General features: G+C 52.2%; 8 protein-coding genes across 8 annotated transcripts; 4 read left to right on the top strand and 4 right to left on the bottom strand.

Moving 5' to 3' along the window:
* Positions 1-94: 94 nt before the first annotated feature.
* PFLUO_LOCUS4838 (Cleavage polyadenylation factor subunit clp1) lies at positions 95-1,905 on the top strand (the record flags this gene model as incomplete). The annotated part of the gene is made up of 2 exons (XM_073782228.1): positions 95-232; positions 358-1,905. 2 exons carry the CDS (start codon positions 95-97, stop codon positions 1,903-1,905), a joined length of 1,686 nt encoding a protein of 561 aa, XP_073638904.1.
* Positions 1,906-2,379: 474 nt separating this feature from the next.
* Positions 2,380-3,515, top strand: PFLUO_LOCUS4837 (uncharacterized protein; the record flags this gene model as incomplete). Its single annotated transcript, XM_073782227.1, has 2 exons — positions 2,380-2,751; positions 2,808-3,515. 2 exons carry the CDS (start codon positions 2,380-2,382, stop codon positions 3,513-3,515), a joined length of 1,080 nt encoding a protein of 359 aa, XP_073638903.1.
* A 3,729-nt stretch (positions 3,516-7,244) lies between these two features.
* Positions 7,245-8,313, bottom strand: PFLUO_LOCUS4836 (uncharacterized protein; the record flags this gene model as incomplete). The annotated part of the gene is made up of 2 exons (XM_073782226.1): positions 7,245-8,103; positions 8,168-8,313. 2 exons carry the CDS (start codon positions 8,311-8,313, stop codon positions 7,245-7,247), a joined length of 1,005 nt encoding a protein of 334 aa, XP_073638902.1.
* Positions 8,314-11,565: 3,252 nt separating this feature from the next.
* Positions 11,566-12,180, bottom strand: PFLUO_LOCUS4835 (uncharacterized protein; the record flags this gene model as incomplete). Its single annotated transcript, XM_073782225.1, has 4 exons — positions 11,566-11,757; positions 11,839-11,969; positions 12,022-12,121; positions 12,178-12,180. The coding sequence occupies 4 exons, from the start codon at positions 12,178-12,180 to the stop codon at positions 11,566-11,568; spliced, it is 426 nt and encodes a 141-aa protein (XP_073638901.1).
* Positions 12,181-12,469: 289 nt separating this feature from the next.
* Positions 12,470-13,485, top strand: PFLUO_LOCUS4834 (uncharacterized protein; the record flags this gene model as incomplete). The annotated part of the gene is made up of 3 exons (XM_073782224.1): positions 12,470-12,538; positions 12,603-12,769; positions 12,852-13,485. 3 exons carry the CDS (start codon positions 12,470-12,472, stop codon positions 13,483-13,485), a joined length of 870 nt encoding a protein of 289 aa, XP_073638900.1.
* Positions 13,486-14,185: 700 nt separating this feature from the next.
* Positions 14,186-15,097, bottom strand: PFLUO_LOCUS4833 (RAS1 protein; the record flags this gene model as incomplete). Its single annotated transcript, XM_073782223.1, has 4 exons — positions 14,186-14,424; positions 14,488-14,763; positions 14,825-14,939; positions 15,086-15,097. 4 exons carry the CDS (start codon positions 15,095-15,097, stop codon positions 14,186-14,188), a joined length of 642 nt encoding a protein of 213 aa, XP_073638899.1.
* A 1,299-nt stretch (positions 15,098-16,396) lies between these two features.
* On the bottom strand, positions 16,397-17,431 carry PFLUO_LOCUS4832 (uncharacterized protein; the record flags this gene model as incomplete). Its single annotated transcript, XM_073782220.1, has 5 exons — positions 16,397-16,429; positions 16,492-16,600; positions 16,656-16,711; positions 16,765-17,074; positions 17,127-17,431. 5 exons carry the CDS (start codon positions 17,429-17,431, stop codon positions 16,397-16,399), a joined length of 813 nt encoding a protein of 270 aa, XP_073638898.1.
* An 866-nt stretch (positions 17,432-18,297) lies between these two features.
* On the top strand, positions 18,298-19,669 carry PFLUO_LOCUS4831 (uncharacterized protein; the record flags this gene model as incomplete). Its single annotated transcript, XM_073782219.1, has 2 exons — positions 18,298-18,309; positions 18,374-19,669. The coding sequence occupies 2 exons, from the start codon at positions 18,298-18,300 to the stop codon at positions 19,667-19,669; spliced, it is 1,308 nt and encodes a 435-aa protein (XP_073638897.1).
* Positions 19,670-19,899: the final 230 nt, after the last annotated feature.

Genomic DNA, 19,899 nt, shown 5'->3' with positions numbered 1-19,899 from the left:
TTAGCGCAGATCTCCAGATGCTTAGTCATGGCCATCTTCAAACAGTTCAAACAGACTTCATTGGAAGCACATCTCTGACCGACCTCAACGAGCAATGTCTCTCCCGGGCTTAGACCTCACTGTGGTCTCGGAGGAGAGGTCCTCGGCCGTTGCGCCGCCGTCACAGATCACCCTGTCGCCCGGCACGGAGTGGAGATTCGAGGTCGCGTTTGGCAATATCGTGAGAGTCAAGGTGCGTACAACCCAATTGGCGACTCAGAGGGTGGAGAGCTTTCTGGGCGGAAGGCTCTTTTTGGCTGTTTTGTTTGAACAAGGCTCTCGAGCTTTTCCAAAGAACCGCTAACCAAATTTCAATAGATTCTCACGGGAACTGCCGAGCTCTTCGGTACAGAGCTCGCCGAGTCGCAGACATACACGTTCACCGGGACCAAGGCGGCGATCTATACATGGCACGGGTGCATGCTGGAGATTAGCGCGGGCGAGATGGCCATGACGACAGCGGACGGAGTGGCGCCGACAACCGGCCATGGTGCCGGGGGATGTCAGAGCGAGTACACAGCGGAAGAAACACCAATGGTGGAATACGCCAACGTCCACTTTGCGCTGGAGACGATGCGCCAGGATGCACAAGCCACAGGCAAAGATGGACCTCGCGTGTTGCTTCTGGGCCCTGAAAACGCGGGCAAGACCAGTGTGGCGAAGATACTGACCGCATACGCGACCAAGGTCGGCCGGCAGCCGCTGGTGGTGAACCTGGACCCGACGGAAGGCATGCTCAGCGTTCCTGGAACGCTAGCTGCCACGGCTTTTCGCACTATGCTGGACGTTGAGGAGGGATGGGGCAGCAGCCCGATGTCTGGACCGAGTCCCGTGCCGGTCAAGCTACCTCTCATTTACAATTACCCACTACCCAGTCCTCTGGATGCCGAAGGATCGGTCTACCGACCTGTGGTATCACGGCTTGCACTGTCCGTGACGGGTCGAATGGCCGAGGATGACGACGCGCGCGAGGCGGGCATTATTGTCGACACTCCGGGATTGTTGAGTTCCGGCAAACCGGGCAGTCTCGAGCTGATCAATCATATTGTCACCGAATTTGCCATTACAACAATCTTGGTCTTGGGGTCTGAGCGGTTGTACAGCACGGCAGTCAAGCAGTATGACAATAAACCTAGCTCGAGCTCAACGGCCATTGCCTTCGATGAACGCATTTCCGTTGTCAAGCTCTCCAAATCTGGAGGCTGTGTCGACCGCGATGCCGCTTTTCTTAAAATAATGCGCGAGTCGCAGATTCGATCCTATTTCTTTGGAAATTTGGTCCCCTCATTCACCGCGTCCTCGGCCTTGGCACTCTCTGCATCTTCGACCTCCATGGTGACATTATCACCGCACGCGCAGCAACTTGACTTTTCCGCTCTCAGCGTCTATAATTACACCATTTCCTCCATCGACGACGACGACGAGGACGAATACGACCCCTCCCAGCTCACCACCGGCGACACATTCCTCCCCGGCGGCATAGGTGACGACGAATCCCAGCAGCAGCAGCAGCAGCAGGAACAACAAGACTCCGATCGTGCTGCGCCGCTGCCGGGTATCGTTGGCTACGCACCTGCGCATCCAGCCCAAGCATCCACATCCGCCAGTAACGTCCCGCTGAAAAAGGTTCTGCCTCCCGCCCCCGCTGCCCTGGCAAACACCCTCCTCGCGATCACCCACGCCCCAAACACAGCGTCGCCTGCTCAGGTTCGCGATGCCAGCATCATGGGCTTCTTGTATGTTGCCGACGTCGACCCGGACAAGGGCAAGATTCGCGTCCTGGCTCCTGTTGGTGGCAGGATGCCTCCGCGTGCTATGATTTGGATGAAACGCTGGCCGGGCGAGGTGGTTGGCTTGGTCGGTTAAACCAACTTTTTTATGATTGTTACCAGGCATCGATATACCGGGGACTGGAGTTCAGGCCAGGGGCTGTTTTTGTACATAATTTTAACCTTTTAGCATCCGGATCCTATTTACGGAATCTCAAACAGACGACGTTCTCTGTGCTTTGTTCTCCTTGTCTAGTATGAACAGAAAGTCCTCTAGTTGAGGGTATCTCATATCAATTTCAGCTTCTTGGACCCGTGCCACAGCGACTTGCTGCTATTGATTCTATTAGCTGGCTTGTTCATCCAAACCAGGTATGCACAACTTTGCATTCAGTTATTAATCAAATGCTCTGTAAATGTCTAGAACAAACGTCAGTCTTATATAATTCGGGTATAATGATGAATCGGCTGTTTGTCTCCCTCGGCTGCCAACTTCCCCGCATCACCACCGTCATTCCATGCTTCACTTCTACGATATCATCTATACATCTAAAAATTGTCTCACATAACCATGAATCAAGTGCAGCAGAGCGAGGAATTTCCCGGCCTGCCTCCCTTCCCGGACGACGTGGCTACGGCGCCGCTTCTCCGACTCTCACTGGAGAAGTTGCTCGCCGGCGACGCCGCCGAAGTCGACAGACTATTCCAGGCGTCTGTGGACATAGGATTTTGCTATCTCGACCTCCACGACTCGGCTTCAGGAAACTGTCTCCTTGATGATGCAGACAAATTATTTCAAGTTGGGGAGAAGCTATTCGAGTTGAGTCTGGAAGAGAAAAAGAAATACGACTTCAGCGCGCAGAACTCGTACTTCGGGTACAAAGCGCAGGGCGCGTCGGTCACGGACAAGCAGGGAACTCTGGATCGACATGAGTTCTACAATGTGCGTAGCCTTTTTTTACCCTTCCGGTATAGATAGCCTTACTAACACTTCAGTAGGTCTCAAAGAATGATATCCTCGGCATTAGTGACTCGCTCCCGGCGCCGGACGTCCTGCATCAGAGCCGTGAGCGCCTGGCCTCATTCATGCAGGGCTCTCATGCAATCGTGACGCTCATTCTGAAGCTGCTGAATGACAAGCTGGCTCTCCCGCCAGACACTCTTCCCAATCTCCACCGCCGCCAAGCCATCAGCGGCGATCAAGTTCGCTTCGTGAAAGCCCCTCCCCAGCCACAAGACGACCGGCTCACTGCAATGGGCCAGCACACGGACTTTGGCAGTGTCACGGTACTCTTCAACCGACTGGGCGGACTGCAGGTACTGCCTCCGGGCGCCGACGCAGAATGGGTATATGTGCGACCTTTGCCAGGCCATGCGATTGTCAATCTCGGCGATGCAATGGTCAAGTTCACCAATGGGCTGTTCCGGTCGAATATCCACAGGGTCGTGTCACCGCCAGGTGCTCAGGGAGACACGACGCGGTACAGTCTGGTGTACTTTTCGCGGCCGGAGGACAGCGTTATACTTCGCCGTTTGGAAGGGTCGGATCTCATCCCGCAAATCGAGGACGGGCAGGTCGAGGAGGAGGTCAATAGTAAGGACTGGATCATCCGGCGGGCGTTGGGCCGGAGGGTGGATCTAGTGGACAGCATTGATTATGACAAGGCGTCAGGTACGGAGCAGATGAGTCGTAGAATTAAAGTATGAGCAGGCTGTGTCAGGGGAGGTATAAAACCAATGGGAGAAAGCATATCCGGTATTATTCATTATTATTGTGTTCATACTGTTTATTTTGGTAGATATCTCATGAAACAATAAAATAAAAGGATCATCCCGCGGACATCCTCCCCTAAGCCCCGAAGGGCAAGAGGGTCATTATATTCAGCTATCGTTTTTGATTGGTCAGTATATCTACTAGAGAGCCCTGGGATATTGTAGACTAGTAAGGTAAATTTCAGGACTCGTCGGTGGTCTTGTCATTCACAGCACACCATCTGCTACTTCTTAGCGGTACCAGGTATCGGAAGTTCGGAGCCGTGTGATTTCATAGCTGAGGCTACTGCTATTGGATTCGAACTAATAAGCAGTTGGCTATCCCCTGCTGACCTCGCCTTGTATGCTTTGCTATCATGTTGAATGAAAACAGAAAAGCACCAAATACTACTTAGGACGTTTGCGACAGTTTCGAGTCCAGCCCTTGCTCGGCCATTCACGCGTACCCAGATTGCGGTTCAAGGTAATCTCCAGTGGTCCTACTTCATTCACATCCCAACTAAACCATTGACAGGGCGCCCAATCCATTCTTCCACAGAAAGAATTCAATCCTTCAAAGAAAAAATCTTTCATCCACTTTCCTGTGTTTTCACGCACACATATACCACGCCGCGTGTTCCAGAACTTTTCCAGCTGCGAAGGGGTCCCCTTTGTGAAATCAAACAGCAAATGAGTACGCACGCGTAGGCTCTGGTCTTGGCAGCCGAATGAGACCGAGACGTTGATATGAACCTGTGCGAAGGGATGTCCGTTGAAGGTACATGCGTGTAGTAACATCTCAATGCATCTGCAGCTGCGATTGGTCAATTGTTGAAAACGACCCTTAGAATCGAGGGGCTCCTGTTGGCATAAAGAGATCAGTTGTAGCTTGTGGTGTATATTGAGACGGCTGCAAGGACACAAATCAAATTCACCAGCGTATGGTAAATAGCACTTCCGACTACCAAGTGTGTGGCAGCCATGAGAGCACAACTTATGGTCCAATCTGCAGAAAGGTTGTATATTCCAGAGAGAGCGCGGATGAAGGCTCCAGCATTGAGCGCAAAATTTCCAACGGGAATTTTGGAGTCGACGAAGTAGGTGGATTCTGATCCATGGGAATTCTTTCACGCCTAAGAACAGCGCCTGGGGTGTCACAGGCATAGTCCTTCCAAGTACCCTAAGAATTTCGAGATAATAGGCAAGCGCGAATTTGCAACTCAGCGCAAAGCAAATCGCATCTGAGGTCGAAATGATAGTAAACATTTTGAGTACTATTAAGGGAGGCATCTGCCATGCGCGTTTCGGTGGGAAGTTGCTTAGAATAAATTTTCGGTCCATTTTGAATATCTTCAGAGATGCAAAGAGGGGGAAAAATATATCTCGGTCCTTGCTAAGTATTCCACTCAATCCTGACGTTGATCTTCATCATCGACTATATTTGAGCTTAGGTAGAGAAGCATTCTAGAGGTAGACATGTCATCGATCAGTCTTCGGTATCTTCCTGCCATGGTCCATCCAGTGCGCCAACTACTACACTTAGTTGTGCATTCCTTTGAGGCTTGAGCAGCGCAAGCCTAGGTGGTCCAGCGAAGGCCTAGTGAATCAGCTAGTGATTGAGGAACGCCCTAGGTTCTGAGATTTTGGCCTATGGTAAAATGGTCACGACTTTGTAGAGCATCATGTGCTTAGACTCTTTGATAATCTTGCTTTTCATGCTGTAGACGGACCATGAGAGATGCTCAATGACCTTGGTCAGACGTCACTGAGCGAGTTCAATGCTTATATAACACCCAGGAGCGAGCTCAGCTTCGCTCAGTGAGCAAAAAGCGGCAAGGGGTGCGCACTAAAGCGGAAAAGGAAAACCATGGAGCGCGGCCTCAAATCCGATGTATACCGTATGCGAGCCGACTGTTATTGTTGGCCCATGCACATATGATAGCTTCGATTATGGCATCCCGGCATGGTGGCTGGCATTTCCCGAGTTGCAGGGATCCACTCTAGGAGGAAGAAAATGGAAGAACACCGACAGTGTGGCATGACGTGCTGTGTTCGAATAATAGAGTAGAAGTCAATTGCTGTCTAAGGGCTCTACTCGATGGCTGGTCGATCAATCAACCTGCAGGATTAGACTGTTTTTGCTTCCGGCCGGATTGTACGATTTCTGGACTATGTATGGAGTGCAGTAGCACCATACGGATAGTGCTACACAGATTGCTTGGAGTAAGTAGTGCAAGTGGCCCGGCCAAATGATAGTCGGATCCATCCTCCTGTCATCTCTCCGAAAATCTATAACAGATCCAACGCTGGGCCCGGCGGCCTGGAACCTCCCCAGCCTGCCATTTTTTTAAAGCCCCCCTTGCTATCTGCCTTGCTGCCGTGTATCCCTGTTGGATTCCGACAAACAAAAGACGACGGTAAACGGCTGGCCCCCGACAGACCGATAGGGTTATTGACAGGTTTCATCAGGCCGAGTGAGGATCATGACAGCGGGGATTATTCGGAGTTGCCGACCTTGCATTGTACTACACAGCACCTGAGTCTCAGACACGGTGTCGTTTTATCAAAATCTGTGTAACCAGATACACAAATCCGCAGTCCACTCATACTATTAACTCTCTCTGCAGTTGAACCCCAATTAGAGCACAGATGGTGTACGGCAAGTACTGCAGTGGTCTTTTTTAAGACCGCTCCACAAGTGGACTGGTAACTAATTACCGTTAGATTACACATGTAATCCTTCGAACGAGACCCACCGATCTATTCCACGATAGGCAACAGTCTCAACGAGGCCCAAGCGTCAACCCTCTTCCTTCTCGGAAATGCCTTTACCAGCGGAATGGGTAAGGCATCCCAGCCAATGGAACAACATCCCTGCCATCATTTGGTTCAGAGTGCTTACCCACTGTACACGCCGGAAAGCCCGGTATTACAGAATAGGGTATGGTGAAGGGTATGTGCTTCTAAGCGGGTTGCGTCGAGGCCTCAACAGTGTGTTGCTGACTCCCTTGCATATATTGTTCAGCATTTATACTCTGTTCTCGCGAAAGGGAATAGGAACAACTTTCGTACGTAGGAAACAGCCCATCCAACCTAGAGACCAATGGAAGACGTAACATGTAATCCACCTCGGCTCGGTCCGCGACTCCCGCGTGGTTCGACCAACTACCCTCCGCGCTCTATCGATGTGGATCGAGATTCCTCCTGCCCTGGTTCTGTTGGGTAGTTTTCGGTAGGATTGCAACTAGGAGCACATTATATCATGCCACATGTCTGGAACACAATTTTGGGATCTGACGAGGGGGCGGGGGCGCCGTTGTCTGACAGCTCGGCCAATACTCCGTAGATTAAAGACGGCAGACTGCAGATGCCTTCCGGACCCAGGTCCTGCCAAATCAGGCGATTTGACGTACTTTGTACAAGATGCATAAATATGACTTTACGGGGAGCTATCGAACATGTCTTGTAACAGTAATTAGCGCTCCTTCTTCGCAGACTAGCGGGTCAACGAGAGACGTGTGCATTTCCATAGTGTCTTTGGGCAATGATTTGGAGACGGGTCTGTTCGCGCAAACGGTCGGGGGAAATCTGTTTAAATCACATTGCTGTAGTCGAGCGTGACAGCCAGCTAGCCGGCGGGGCAATCTGCAGTGTACATGAATAAAAAAAAACACTTCGTCAATTCTAGACTGCTAATGAGACCAATCTCTCCTCCACATGCCGGATAAGCGCTGGATCAAATTCTTTCTTGATCTTCTTCGGTGGATCTCGTATAGTCTCTTCGCATTTGCTTTGGCCGCATTTGATGCATGAAGGTGCTCCGTCGTGATATGTCGTTGAACAGACGTGACAAATGTACCGGTATCGGCGCCGTGGTTTCTTCCACTCGCGATTCGGGAAATGTTTGGGCGGGTCCACATCGCCAGGATATCCATGGGGGTATTTTTCCGGTTTAGCTGGATCGCGAGGGCAGGTCTTGCATCGGACATGCTTGCACTTCTCGCACTCCTTGGATCCAGCTGCAAACAGAGTCTCGCACTGATGGCAGTGGCGGCGGACACGCTGGCGGATAGATTTGCGGACAACGTCCTGGCCACCCTTGGGCGATGGGCGAGTAAGGAACGCAGTGGCGCCGCTATGAGTCCGCATTTGCGAGGCCAAGTTCATAGGGAAGTCGCCGCGCTGGCGAAGAATCTCGGGGAGCTTGGCCTTGGGAATCGGCGGCTCAGCGGACGCGGACTCGTCCTTGGTACGGGCGGGAGGAGAGCGCGGGCATTTCTGGCAGCGTGGGTGCTGGCAGTTGACGCAGACCTTTTCTGGGCCAAAGGTGGTCTGGCAGCGGTGGCAGCTGCGGCGGACACGCATGCGAACGGGCTTGGTGACTCGCTGTGATGGCAGGTCGGTGGGCGATTTCCGCTCGCCGGACTCAAGATTTAGGCCGTACTTGGCGAACACCGCGTGCGCCTTGTCCTTCTGCATGGTGCTATAGTCTGAGAGAATCGGCGCGGCCGCCATGGAGTGTCTCTGCGGTGCGGATGAAGCACTATCGGAAGAGAAGGAGACATAATTAGCATGAGTGTCAGATTAAGATAGATGTTTGAGCGTACCTTGGCTTGCCTGTTAGACCAGACAGGCTCGACACCGATAGCCGTTTGGAGCCGGAACGGGGGCGCAGGACGGTCTTCATGCGCTTCAGATACTTGGAGAAGCCCTCAGGCTTGTCCCCGCCGGAAGGACCGGGGTTGGTAGACATCGTGTCGTTGTCGTTTAGAATCAAGATCGATTGTAGATCATCATCCCAGTTGTGAGCTTGTCAGTCGTCGAGACAAGTGTGAATATTTGATGGCGGAGTAGGTTAGCGGAATGTAGAGGAGCGAGACGGCGAGAATAAGAAGAGTAGAGCATGATTAGTTACGGTAACTGATAATACCGCGAGCGGAGGCGCCAAAGCTCAGGCTCCCGGGCACATGGGGCTACTGGCGTCCCGACGCAGTGGTCCCAGGTAATATTACTGATTCCTGCAGGGGTTGGCGTGGGTTATGGTAAACCCCCAGAATGGACTGCTCCGGGCGATCTTACATGAGACGGGGTGGGCCGGGCACGACAGTCGAGGCGAGTTGACGGGAACTGCTCGCTAACTCGAAGAGATCGATCTAGACCCTCCAGGGCCTATTCTTATGTTTTTGTTACCAGTCCCATTGTCGAACAATCAGATTGTCCCCAAAGACAAAGAAAGAGGCTAAATCCGGGGTCCGTGACTGGCTCGGACCTTGACGGTCTCCGTCCGAAGTGTCGTGATGGAGTTTCTCCTGATCATAAATCGACAAGAATAAACTTCACAGCTCCTGCCGTTTCGATCGAAGCCTCCGCCACCGTCCATGCATGATGCAAGACACCGGGATTCCATAAAAACAGAATACTGGAATGATCATCGCCCCCTCTCTCTCCCGCTGTTACCGTACATGTATAGACTAACTATCCCTCGTTGCCCCAACGGTCCCACACTTTAGTCCGTGTGGCGCTCTGACCGGGGGGTGTCTATGTTCGCCCGCGTCGCGTTCACCCAACGGCATAGCGAGGGCGCGTTAAAGGTCTGACAAGGCTAATTGGTGATCTATGGCGGTTGACGACAGCTCACGATACAGGTTTGAGATGTTTCCCAGCTGAGCCCGTACATACTCCGTACATCCGTCCCACTAGACGCTTTCACCGCCACCGTCAGCTGAACCAGCCCGCTGGAACATGGAGATTCTTGGGTCCTGTTGGACAGGAGGGTTCGTTCCAGCACCCGGAAACAGCCCGCCTTGACAGGTTGGTTCAGTGCAATTTCCAGCCCGCTGGGCCGTTCAGTCCCCTATTTCGCACCGGATTACCCTCCAGCGGACGACCCATCGCTGAGATCCAGCTCCACCAAGTGGGCCTCGTGCCGCCGCGCTCATTGCCCCAGGCAGCATTGGGGGCCGATCCAGGAGAGAGGCGATTGGCACATCTAGCGAAAGGATCCGCTGCTTTCTATCGACCGAAGTGTGTGCATTACGTACACAGTACATTACTATGCAGCCGGTCCGTGCATCAACTGTGAGCGGTGATTTGCAAACGATTTACTACTCGATGGGATCGAAGATCTCTCATCGCTGGATCGCACCTTGGGTCTTGCAGCAGACCCAGTCCGCTGGGTCCATATCTGCGACAATAAGAATTCAATAGTTTCGCCTGGCATGCTCTTTCGTGCCGAATTACTTTTGAGCTCGCCATCCTCTCATGAACGATGATCATCTATCTTGTAGCCGATGATACACCCTACAATAGGTACGCTGGCCCCCATGCTCAGACTCAACTTTTGTCAATATTACTATCTTCCCAACAGTATTGCTCTTCATGCGTATATGGGTCTGTCGTAGTTAATGAATTGGCCTCGTGCACGCTTATTATTCGCTTCGTTCGTAGGAGGAGCGGCAAGCACCTGCCCCCAACTTGCATGTATGTTGAATCGAGCCCCGAACAACCCCGATAATCCTTGAAGATGTACTGTGTAATAGTATATCTGCACTGTATTCTGTACTGGTGCTGCGTCAAATGATACATGTGTTCCAGGCATAGGTACAATCGTAAGGGAGCGTTGATAGGATTCGAAAAAAAAGTAGATCGAACTATGGACCGCATAACGTGCTTGGCTTGTATACGAGGCACAAAGTTCAAACGGCGCTCGGCCCCAGCAAAGTACGCCTATCGGGCAGTGCTCTGGCAGGATTGATTATTCGCCTCTGGGCTACTGTTTCATCCTTCTCTCGTCAGATTGATTTAGGGCCATCAACACAGTCTCTCTTCCAGGTTTCCGGAATGATCTGCGTTAGGATCTTCGTCTCTAGATCACGGATCCTTAACCATAGCAATAATGACAGCTGCTGGAACACAGGAGACAACCGAAACGTCTTGCTTGTCTCTCTTTCGCAGTCGCGATGTTCAGAAGTGATGGGTGCTTGTAGGGTGAGTGCCTGAGGGTTGCAAGGAATCTATCTTGAATACTGTCGTGAATGGCTCTGGGACCGCTTCGATGGCCTCGACTATGAGATTGCGGTCAAGTATGGTGTGGATTTGAAACGCAGTGAACCGCCGTGAACAGAAGAGAGTTGGTTGGAAGACTGAGATTTGTAAGGAAGCGTTGAAGAGTGACTGAGCACGAATAGAGCACGTCTTGTTCAGGTTCCTGATGGATGAGGATATCACCCATATCCTACTAGAGAAAGCAAACAGCCTGACCGTTGGGACAATGACAATATCAATTTGCTCTTTCCCCAGTCCCTATTTTATCTTGAGACACGCCTATGGTTCCTTAGTTTGCACGAAGCAAACCAGACAACACATCTTCTGCTTTGTTTATCTCTCTCTTCTTTAACTCATCCCTTAACCCCTTCTTCCTAGTCTACTTCCTCCATCTTCGTCTTCAGCTTCTTCTGCGACATCCTTCAAAATGGCTTTGCAGGAGCCCAGACCTCCGTTTCAGCGCTCCCAACGAACTCGTCATGGAAATCCTGAACTGGGCCACCTTTGATAAACACGGATATTCCTCCCATGTCTTTCGCGTCATTCTGTCGCTGTCACTAGTCTGCCGTCGCTTCCACCGCATTCTCACTCCGTTCCTATTCGAGAAGATCGGCTTCGAGATCTATCATACCTCGCGGGTGAGATTGAGATGTATGGAGTGACATTGAGACACGATGAGCTGGCATTGAACCAATTAGGAATGGTAGAAGGTCGCAACCACGGCTAGCTAGGATGATATATATTTGCAAATCAACATCAGCCAACCAAACGCCCGCTCTATACAGAACCGCTGGATAGACGACGCAGCGTGAAGCAGCAACCAAATAGCGGGGTGCACCATCATATTGACGGGCTCTTTAAGATGAATTTCCCCCTGTTGTGCGCTCGCCGTATCGAGCTGCTACAACCAGAGTGCGAATTGAAGTTATGTGTTCCCTGTCACCGAAATAACGTAAAACACTTACTCCGAGCCGGCCAGCCGGGACTCGATGGACGTGACATCCTCATCGCTCTGCACCTCGACTATCCGATTAACCTCCGCCGTACTGCGCATCAGTTCCACTGCGCCGGCGTACATCATCCGCTGCGACGGGTTGCAGTTTTCGGGCAGGTAATATAGGAGGACGTAGGGAACGGCGGGGCGGCCAGAGCTCTGTAGTATAGTCACAGTGGATGAGTATATAAATTGCGACAATGCGACAGAAAGGGAGGGTTGGTTGCATGCACTACTCACGAGTGTCAATGGGTGGCTAAGGAGAATGAAGCGCGGGGATGACTCTGGGAGCTCGTCGGCTACATCCTCCATTTTGGTGTAGACTTCGCCATCCTCAGGCCGGATCTCCTGGGTTTTGGTGTCGATTATATCTGCACGCTGGTTAGGAAATTATCTGTGGGTTGTAGAGGAGGTGAATCGAACAGATGATGGCCTGGAGATCCTTTGCTCGTGAGGTGCTAAGGCGGAACTTGCGCAGCTTCTCCCTTGTCTCGGGGGAGAAGGTATATAGCCGCGATTCAGACTAGTGACAGGTGTTAGCATTGTCTGTCTGCACCCAGCAGAGAGTGGTCTGCCTACCATTGTTTGTGATTAGTGTGTTGGTGGTCAAACAGGAGAGAGAGATGGCAGAGGAAGAATGAAAATAGTCATGCGGGCCCCCATCCCCTCCCCCACTCCTTCACTTCCTGTCTTTGGTTCTTCTTCTTCTTCCTTTCTCTCCTTACCTACTTAACCATCCACTCTCACCTCCCTACATACCCTCATGCTCAACCGTTTAACCCATCTCGCCCGCCATCTCCCCCGTCCATCATCACTGTCTCCCCCTCGCCCGCTCTCCGCAACCCTGGTCCCGCGCCCAGGTCCGCCCGCGATGACATCAGCGAAACCAATCCACACGGCCGCGTGCCTGATCATCGGCGACGAGGTGCTGGGCGGAAAGGTATGTAAACTACAATCTAACTATCTTATATTAATTGCTGTGCTTATCATTACTATGAATGCAGACCATCGACACCAATTCGCCCTACCTAGCCAAGTTCTGCTTCGGGCTCGGCATCCAGCTCAAGCGCGTGGAGGTCATCCCGGATGATGAGGAGGATATCATGGAAGCCGTGCGCCGGATGAGTGCTCGCTATGACTTTGTTGTTACCAGTGGAGGCATTGGGCCTACGTTCGTACACCCCTGACAGCCAGCAAACACCATCTGGGATGGAGGGAGAAGTGCCCCGAGTCTAACGTGGAAAACGAAACAGACACGACGACATCACCTACTCCTCCATCGCCAAAGCCTTCAACCTCCCGCTCCAAATGCACGCGCCAGCTTTCGAGCGGATGAAGCAACTCTCGCGCCCACACCCCATGCAACCAAACTTCGACTGGGACACGCCCTCCCCAGGCCTGACCGCCAAGCTGCGCATGGTCGAATTGCCCCACGACTCCGCGCTCCCAGACGAGGCGCAAGCGATCTTCGTCTCGGACGACATGTGGGTTCCCATCTCAGTCGTGAACGGCAACGTGCACATTCTCCCCGGGGTGCCGCGCCTATTCGAGCGACTGCTCGAGCACCTCAAGCCCGTGCTGATCCCCCGGCTGGCTGATCCGGAAGGCAAAGGGACGTTCCGCATTATGATTAGTACCCCGTTGCCGGAGAGCGCCGTGGCGCCGTATCTGACCGAGCTTGCGGGCAAGGTCGAGCCACTTGGGGTTAAGGTGGGTAGTTATCCGCGCTGGGGGAAGAAGCGGAATACTGTTACTCTTGTTGGTGCGGATCAGGTGTATATGGAGTCGTTGGTTAAGGAGGTTGAGGAGGGTGTGCAGGGGAAGAGGGTGTCGAAGGAGGATGAGATGGATCCGCCCTCTCATAGGGATGAGGTGTTCAGTCAGTAGGAAAGATATGTCGGATATGGTGAGAGGGGAAGGATTGTACATCATCTTTGATCTCGATTGCGCAACGGCGCTGTACCTACTGCGTTTCTGGTATTTCCCGGTATGGCACCATAGAAGGGTGAGCAGACGAAACCTACAAGGGCGGCGCAAGTACATAGCATGGCCTTACGAATGCTACGGCAGAGACGGAACAAGCAGACAGAAACCCACAAGCACATTCCACATTGAACAGAAATCACGCGCCATGAGATATAGAGAGAGATAGCGAGGGAAATGGACCCCTGCACAAAACATATACGGACGATCAGATCTCAGGACCAGACCAGTAGATCAACAAGACAGACAGGAAGACAGATGGGGGTAAGATTCTTTCGCGACAGACAGAAAAAAAGAGAAAAAGGAAAAAAAAAAAAACGACGCACGCGGGTGCAACAAAAGGGGAATCAAAATGGTTCATGAGACGAGGGCTGGCGTCAAAAGACGGCATTTAGTTTTGGTCTGCGATGAACCCACGTCAAAAGGAAATGTGCAACACAAATCAACAACAAGCCACTGGGTTTTGGGTTTTTGTAGGCTCTCCGGAACGACCCCCAGATGGTCGTAAACTCCGCCCCTACTACCAATCTCTGTTCCTTTTTTGTGTGTGCCTCGAGCTTGTGCGCACCGTATCATCTGGGTTGCGAGACCGGGAAAAGTCCCTTTACATAATGACGCACTTGGAGCAGCAGCCGGCGCTCTCGCCGGGCTCGCTGACGTCCATCTTGCCATCTGGCTGGCGGGCACCGTAGGCGCCCGAGCCGGCCGGATACGAGGACATTTCCTTGTTGTAGCGGCGAATCTCGCGGACGAGGTCGTAGAAGGCGTTCTCGACGTTGATGCGCGACTTGGCGGAGGTCTCGATGAACTTGCAGCCGAACTGCCGGGCCAGGGCTTCACCCTCTGCAGACACACACGCGCGCATTAGCCTCTTCTTTCGTTTCCTCGGATCACTTGATTACCCACCTTGCTCCGAGACCACACGCTCCTTCTCCAAATCGCACTTGTTGGCCACGACAATGATGGGGAAGTAGTCCTTGTCCTTGACGCGCAGGATCTGCTGTTGGAAGGTCATGATCTCTTCGAAGGATTGGCGCGACGTTATCGAGTAGATCAGCAGGAAGCCCTCGCCAGTCCGCATGTATTGCTCCCGCATTGCCGAGTACTCCTCCTGACCGGCTGTGTCCAGGACGTCCAACAAGGCGACCTCATCGTCGATCACGCACTGCTTGCGGTAGGAGTCTAGGCGAGGGATCAGTGGGTGAGTGGGTGGAATGAATGAGTGGGATCGGGCAGGGCTCACCCTCAATTGTCGGGTCGTATTCATCGACGAAGTGGCTCTGGATCAGCTGGATCGTCAAGCATGACTTTCCGACACCACCGCCGCCAACCACGACCAGTTTGTATTCTCGTAGGAACTATTGCAAGCCAGAGAATCATGGGTCAGCCATTGAAGTGGTGTTTGGGAGGGTGGGATTGCAGGCGATGGGGCCAGCAAGGAGGTCTCGCAGGGTCTGGGCGTAGGGCTGGATGGCGGTCTGGGGGATGTTTTGAGCTTGCTCACCTTGGAGGCCATGACGGGTGAAATAATCTATGGGAGGTGAGTGTGAGAGTGTGTGTGGTTGTTTGTTGATGTTGATGGGTGCGAACAGAAGACGAGGGGGGGGGGGGGGGGGGTTGGGCGAACGAGCGAGGGAGGGAATGGAGACGAGGAGCGAGTAAGAAGGGAAGGAAGATGGTTGGTGCGAGTGATTAGGGGGGGTGGGCAGGGTGGGTTCGGCAGGGGGAGAACCGCTAGGGTTTTTGTCCAAGCTTCTGAGTGGGGAGAAGCAATATACAAAGAGGATGTGAATGGGTACGGGAGTGTGGGTGAGAGAAAAGAGAAGTGGTGAGAAAATAGTTACTAGGAATAAGTTAGTGGGGAGAGTGAGAAAGGGGGAGAGGGTGATGCGCCCGTGACTGACTACCTACATAATCCTATAGCATTGAGGATTGTCGTTCCTCCTACGATCAGCATGGGTTTTTCTCCGGTCGCATTATTCACGTCTCCCGCTATTCTTATGACCCTACATAACGAAAGCATGTGGATCTCTCTGGTGGGGGATGGGTCTCTCCAGCATCGATCACAGATGATGTAAGGGCGTTTGGACGTGTCTCGCCGGACGCCGACATCTACAAACACAGAGAGTCTGTTCGACTGACTGCAGCAGGCAGAAAAGGGTGGATGACTACTGCGCTGCTCATCACATCACTCCGTTTCGTAATCCCATCCATGGGTTGACGGGTTGATCGCAAACTCAATTAAATGCCCCCTCACACAACAACTGCTTCTAGAAAAAGCCACGGAACAAAGCCCCATTGTCCCCAGACCCAGAACCAGCGGCCTAGGTACTCGCTGCCAGTCTAGCCTAGATTGGAATCAGATCTGGAGATTCAAAGGCACTACAGCATGCAGGTGGTGGGCGGAGGCAGGGATGGATTCGAGGGGGAGCGGTCCATCAGCTATAATTATCGCCAGAGATAGTGGCTTGGCGAGGGACATTCCTAGTAGGGAGGAGTCTCGATCGAACAGGAACAACAGCCACATATAATCTTCAACAACAGCTGCTCCCTCGAGAAAACTTACATAGCCTGAAAAACGCCGACCTCTGACAGTTTAGGGCGGGGCACCGCCAAAAACCCGATCCGACCCCCTTGGGCCCAAAGAGATACAATTAGGACAATACAAGTCTTCGAGAAAGGCTACAAACTCACATGACCTTCCCCGGCTGCGGGCGAGGGTGGCACAAATGGGTAATGTTTCGCATGGTGCAACCGTGTACAAAAGAGATACTATCTATAGGCTGTTTACATTCCGGCCCGTCGCACCAAACCTTTAGGACTTGCGGTGCATAACACCAGCAGCCGCCTGTTCAGTCGTTAGTGAGCAACGATCTCTCTTCAACACCCAGCAGAGGCTTGCTTGCTTACCTGGTGGCTGGGGAAGACCAGGGTGTCGGCAATCACGACATTCTCCCGTCGTCCAGCGGCGAAGACAACGACCTCGGCAATGTCCTCGCCAGTCAAAGGCTCACAGCCCCTACAACAATCATCAGTTAGCTGGAGCTACACTTCAATCAAGGAATCAAACGTACTTGTAGACGGCATCGGCCTTGTCCTTGTCGCCATAGAACCGGACAACGGAGAACTCCTGCGGGGATACATTAGCAAAACGAACATTTCTGAGACAAAGCTCGTGCGCACCGTCTCGACCTGACCGGGGTCGATCTCAATAATGCGAATCCGCGACGCGATGAGCTCCTTCCGCAGCGAGTCCGTGAATGAGCGCACCGCTGCCTTGGTGGCACAGTAGATGCTACCGCCGGCGTAGGGCTCGCGACCCGCAATGCTGCCGATGTTGATGATATCACCACGGCCGCCCTCGGGCCTCTTCTGGAAGATGGGGAGGATCGCCTGAGTCATGTTGATCAAGCCGGTGACGTTGGTGTTGAACATGATGTTCAGATCCTCAGTGGCGATTTCAGGTGCCTTTGCAACGCCCTTGACCAGGCCCCTAAGAAGGCATTAGAAAGAACTATATCCCACCTGACACGTCATCAACTCACGCGTTGTTGACCAGGACATCAATTTCCTTGAACCCATCCGGCAACGAAGAGACAAAGCTCTCGATTTCCTTCGGATTACTGACATCTAGCTTAACCGGAAGCACTTTGACGCCATTGCCGACCTCCGCGTTGATCTCCGCCGCGACCTGCTTCAGGGTGTCGATGCGGCGTGCGGTCAGAATCAGCTTGAGGTCCTTGGGCGACGTGCGCGCAAACTCAATTGCCGTGGCCTTGCCAATACCCGATGATGCGCCGGTCACGACGACTGTCTTGCCTTCGAGGCGTTTGGCCATTGCGGACGCCATGGTGCGTCGGAGAGTGAGTGGATGGGCTGGTAGAGTGAAGGGGTTTGGTTGTGAGAGCGGAGACGACGAGAGATGGCGCAAGTATCCAATTGATCTGGCACAGGTTCGTAGATGGTTCATGGAGATAATTCAAAGTCGAAGTGAGAGGAAAGAACAACATTCGGGCGAGAGACTGCGGGGAATCGGTCTGGCGTCATACCGGGCCGGGGTTATGTAATCGGAGTTCTTCCCGATCTATGAAATGGGTTGATATTGTTTCGGACGGACTGGATATTATTAGAAGGGGCTGATAGTATTGAGAGACGGTTGCTACGAGTGTATTGCTAGTTTGTATGGGGTTGGAGGACTGTAAAACATGATTGTAGTGTATACCAAACAAAGAGCTCTCTTTGTCTCGATATAGTCGGCAGACTCTATGAACAAAGCAATACGCCATCAAAGAAATTGCCAGAGGACTTACCAAAGAAATAAGTAGTATGCTCAAACAAGCTTAACAAAGAGTGCCATTTGTTGTGTGTTGCTATTCTGATAACAATGCGAATCGAAGTTGAACATGCAGGTTTATATAAAGCAGAATCGACTGTATTAAAATACTGGAGATTTCCAGTAAATAGATTTGCTGGAATTGTCCATCCTATATATGTTTGTTATGGAAGACTGCGTGTACACGCAAAGAGAAGGTGCTGGGCTACCTTCCTAATTCGGTATATATACTCGTCGTATTTACCTACGGCAATCACGCTCTCCCACGCGACAACAACAACATCTTTGCACTACCACGACCATACAAGCACTATCAATCACGCTTATCCTGTTATCATTTCACTACAAGCTGCTTTTTGCTCACTGAACGTACCATTTTCACCATGGCGCACCAGGTAAATATCCTCATCGTGAGCTGGTTACTACGGACAGCTTTGCTAACCATGGTGGGCAATATAGGCCAACCAACACCTGGATCTTCTTGCCAGAGACCATTTTGATTGGGCGCAGGATGTGGAAGAAAACATTCAGAGCCAGTCTATGCAGCACGCCGATCCTTTTTTCAACATGACCGATCCCACCAGCGAGTCCTTGCCAGAGGATCATGAACACGACAGCCTCGACATTCTTTCTCCTGATTCTTTTGACTGGGCCGAAGATATGGAAGATAAAATCCAGAGCAAATTTCCCCAGAGCAGTGATCCCACCATCCGCCTGTCGGATTCCATCAGCGGCTTCTTGCCCGAGGAACACGAATACACCGAAGACTCTGACGATCTCTCTGATCCGGAAAGCACACATAGCGAAGCATCTTCAAACACAAGCGAAGGCTCTCTACTCATAATTGACGGTTCATCACACCAGTACCCTTGCACCGCATTTCCTTCACTTCAACCCAATGTCCAAAACGAGCTGGCTTATCGAAACTGTTACGTCAAAGCCGAAGAAGGCGAGGAACACAAAGTGCACCACTTCAACTGGATGGGAAATCCGGTCTACCAGCACAGCTCAACACCTCCCACCGAATCTCTCGCACTCATTCTCTCCGAACCCAAGATCTCACAACACAGCGACGAGCACCGCATGCAAGCCATACTCGGCTGTGCATTTACTTTCCTCGATCCTGTGGTGGTCAACCTCTATGATGGACACGAAGATTCTCTTCTACAAATGCGTGGCTCGAAGCTTGTCCAAGCTGCTAACGGTCGAGTCTTCAAGTACTATACTCTCCATGGCCAATGGACCGGAGACAATCGCGACCAAGCCGGCGAGACTGCGCTTGATGACGCAAACCCGAGCACTTACTACTGCAACCCGGACGTGGCTATAGGGAACGGATTCGTCGAAACCAGTGTGCTTCCATCTCGGATGCAATACCGGGAGCGCCAGGATGAACTGGCTGTGCAATACTACCCAAACAGAAAGCAAAACTGGTGGCAGCCTACTCCGTCTCGACTCCGAGAATCCATGACTATAGAGCAGACGCCGGTCTCTCCTTCTCCCGTCGCCATTGAAACCCCCACCACTATTTGCAAGCCCGTCGCTGCCCAGAAGCCCGCACCGAGCCTAAAGACCGTCGACCCCTCCAGAGACCCCAATATTTACTACTCCTTTCCCGACCCTGGCTTCGAAGAGCCCACGCGCAGCCTGCTACTGCGCCTACGCACAAAGAAGATTTCGGTGCGGAAGGTACTCAAGCAGGCACTGACCGCACTGGGTTCTGCATGGCAGGATCAGCCTCCGGTCCTGTGGTAATTGCAGGCAGAATGGGAAGGGGAGGCTTTCTGTTCGTTTGATCAATTTAGTTTTTATCTTGTGAAAAAGTTCATATGATAGAGTGTATAGTGCTTTTCCTGGCCAAATAGAATGCGAGATCTATGTACAAAACCGAAATTCATTTTTCAAGATCGACACGCAGCGTCGGCTAACCCTGACAAGGGTATGGAAGCTAAATTGCCGACAATTCTTTTTCGTCTTCGACACGA

The sequence above is a fragment of the Penicillium psychrofluorescens genome (assembly GCF_964197705.1).
Source record: "Penicillium psychrofluorescens genome assembly, chromosome: 3".
In the NCBI taxonomy this organism is placed as follows: domain Eukaryota; kingdom Fungi; phylum Ascomycota; class Eurotiomycetes; order Eurotiales; family Aspergillaceae; genus Penicillium; species Penicillium psychrofluorescens.
The sequence above is the reverse complement of the archived record's forward strand: the minus strand, read 5'-3'. Positions and strand labels throughout refer to the sequence as shown.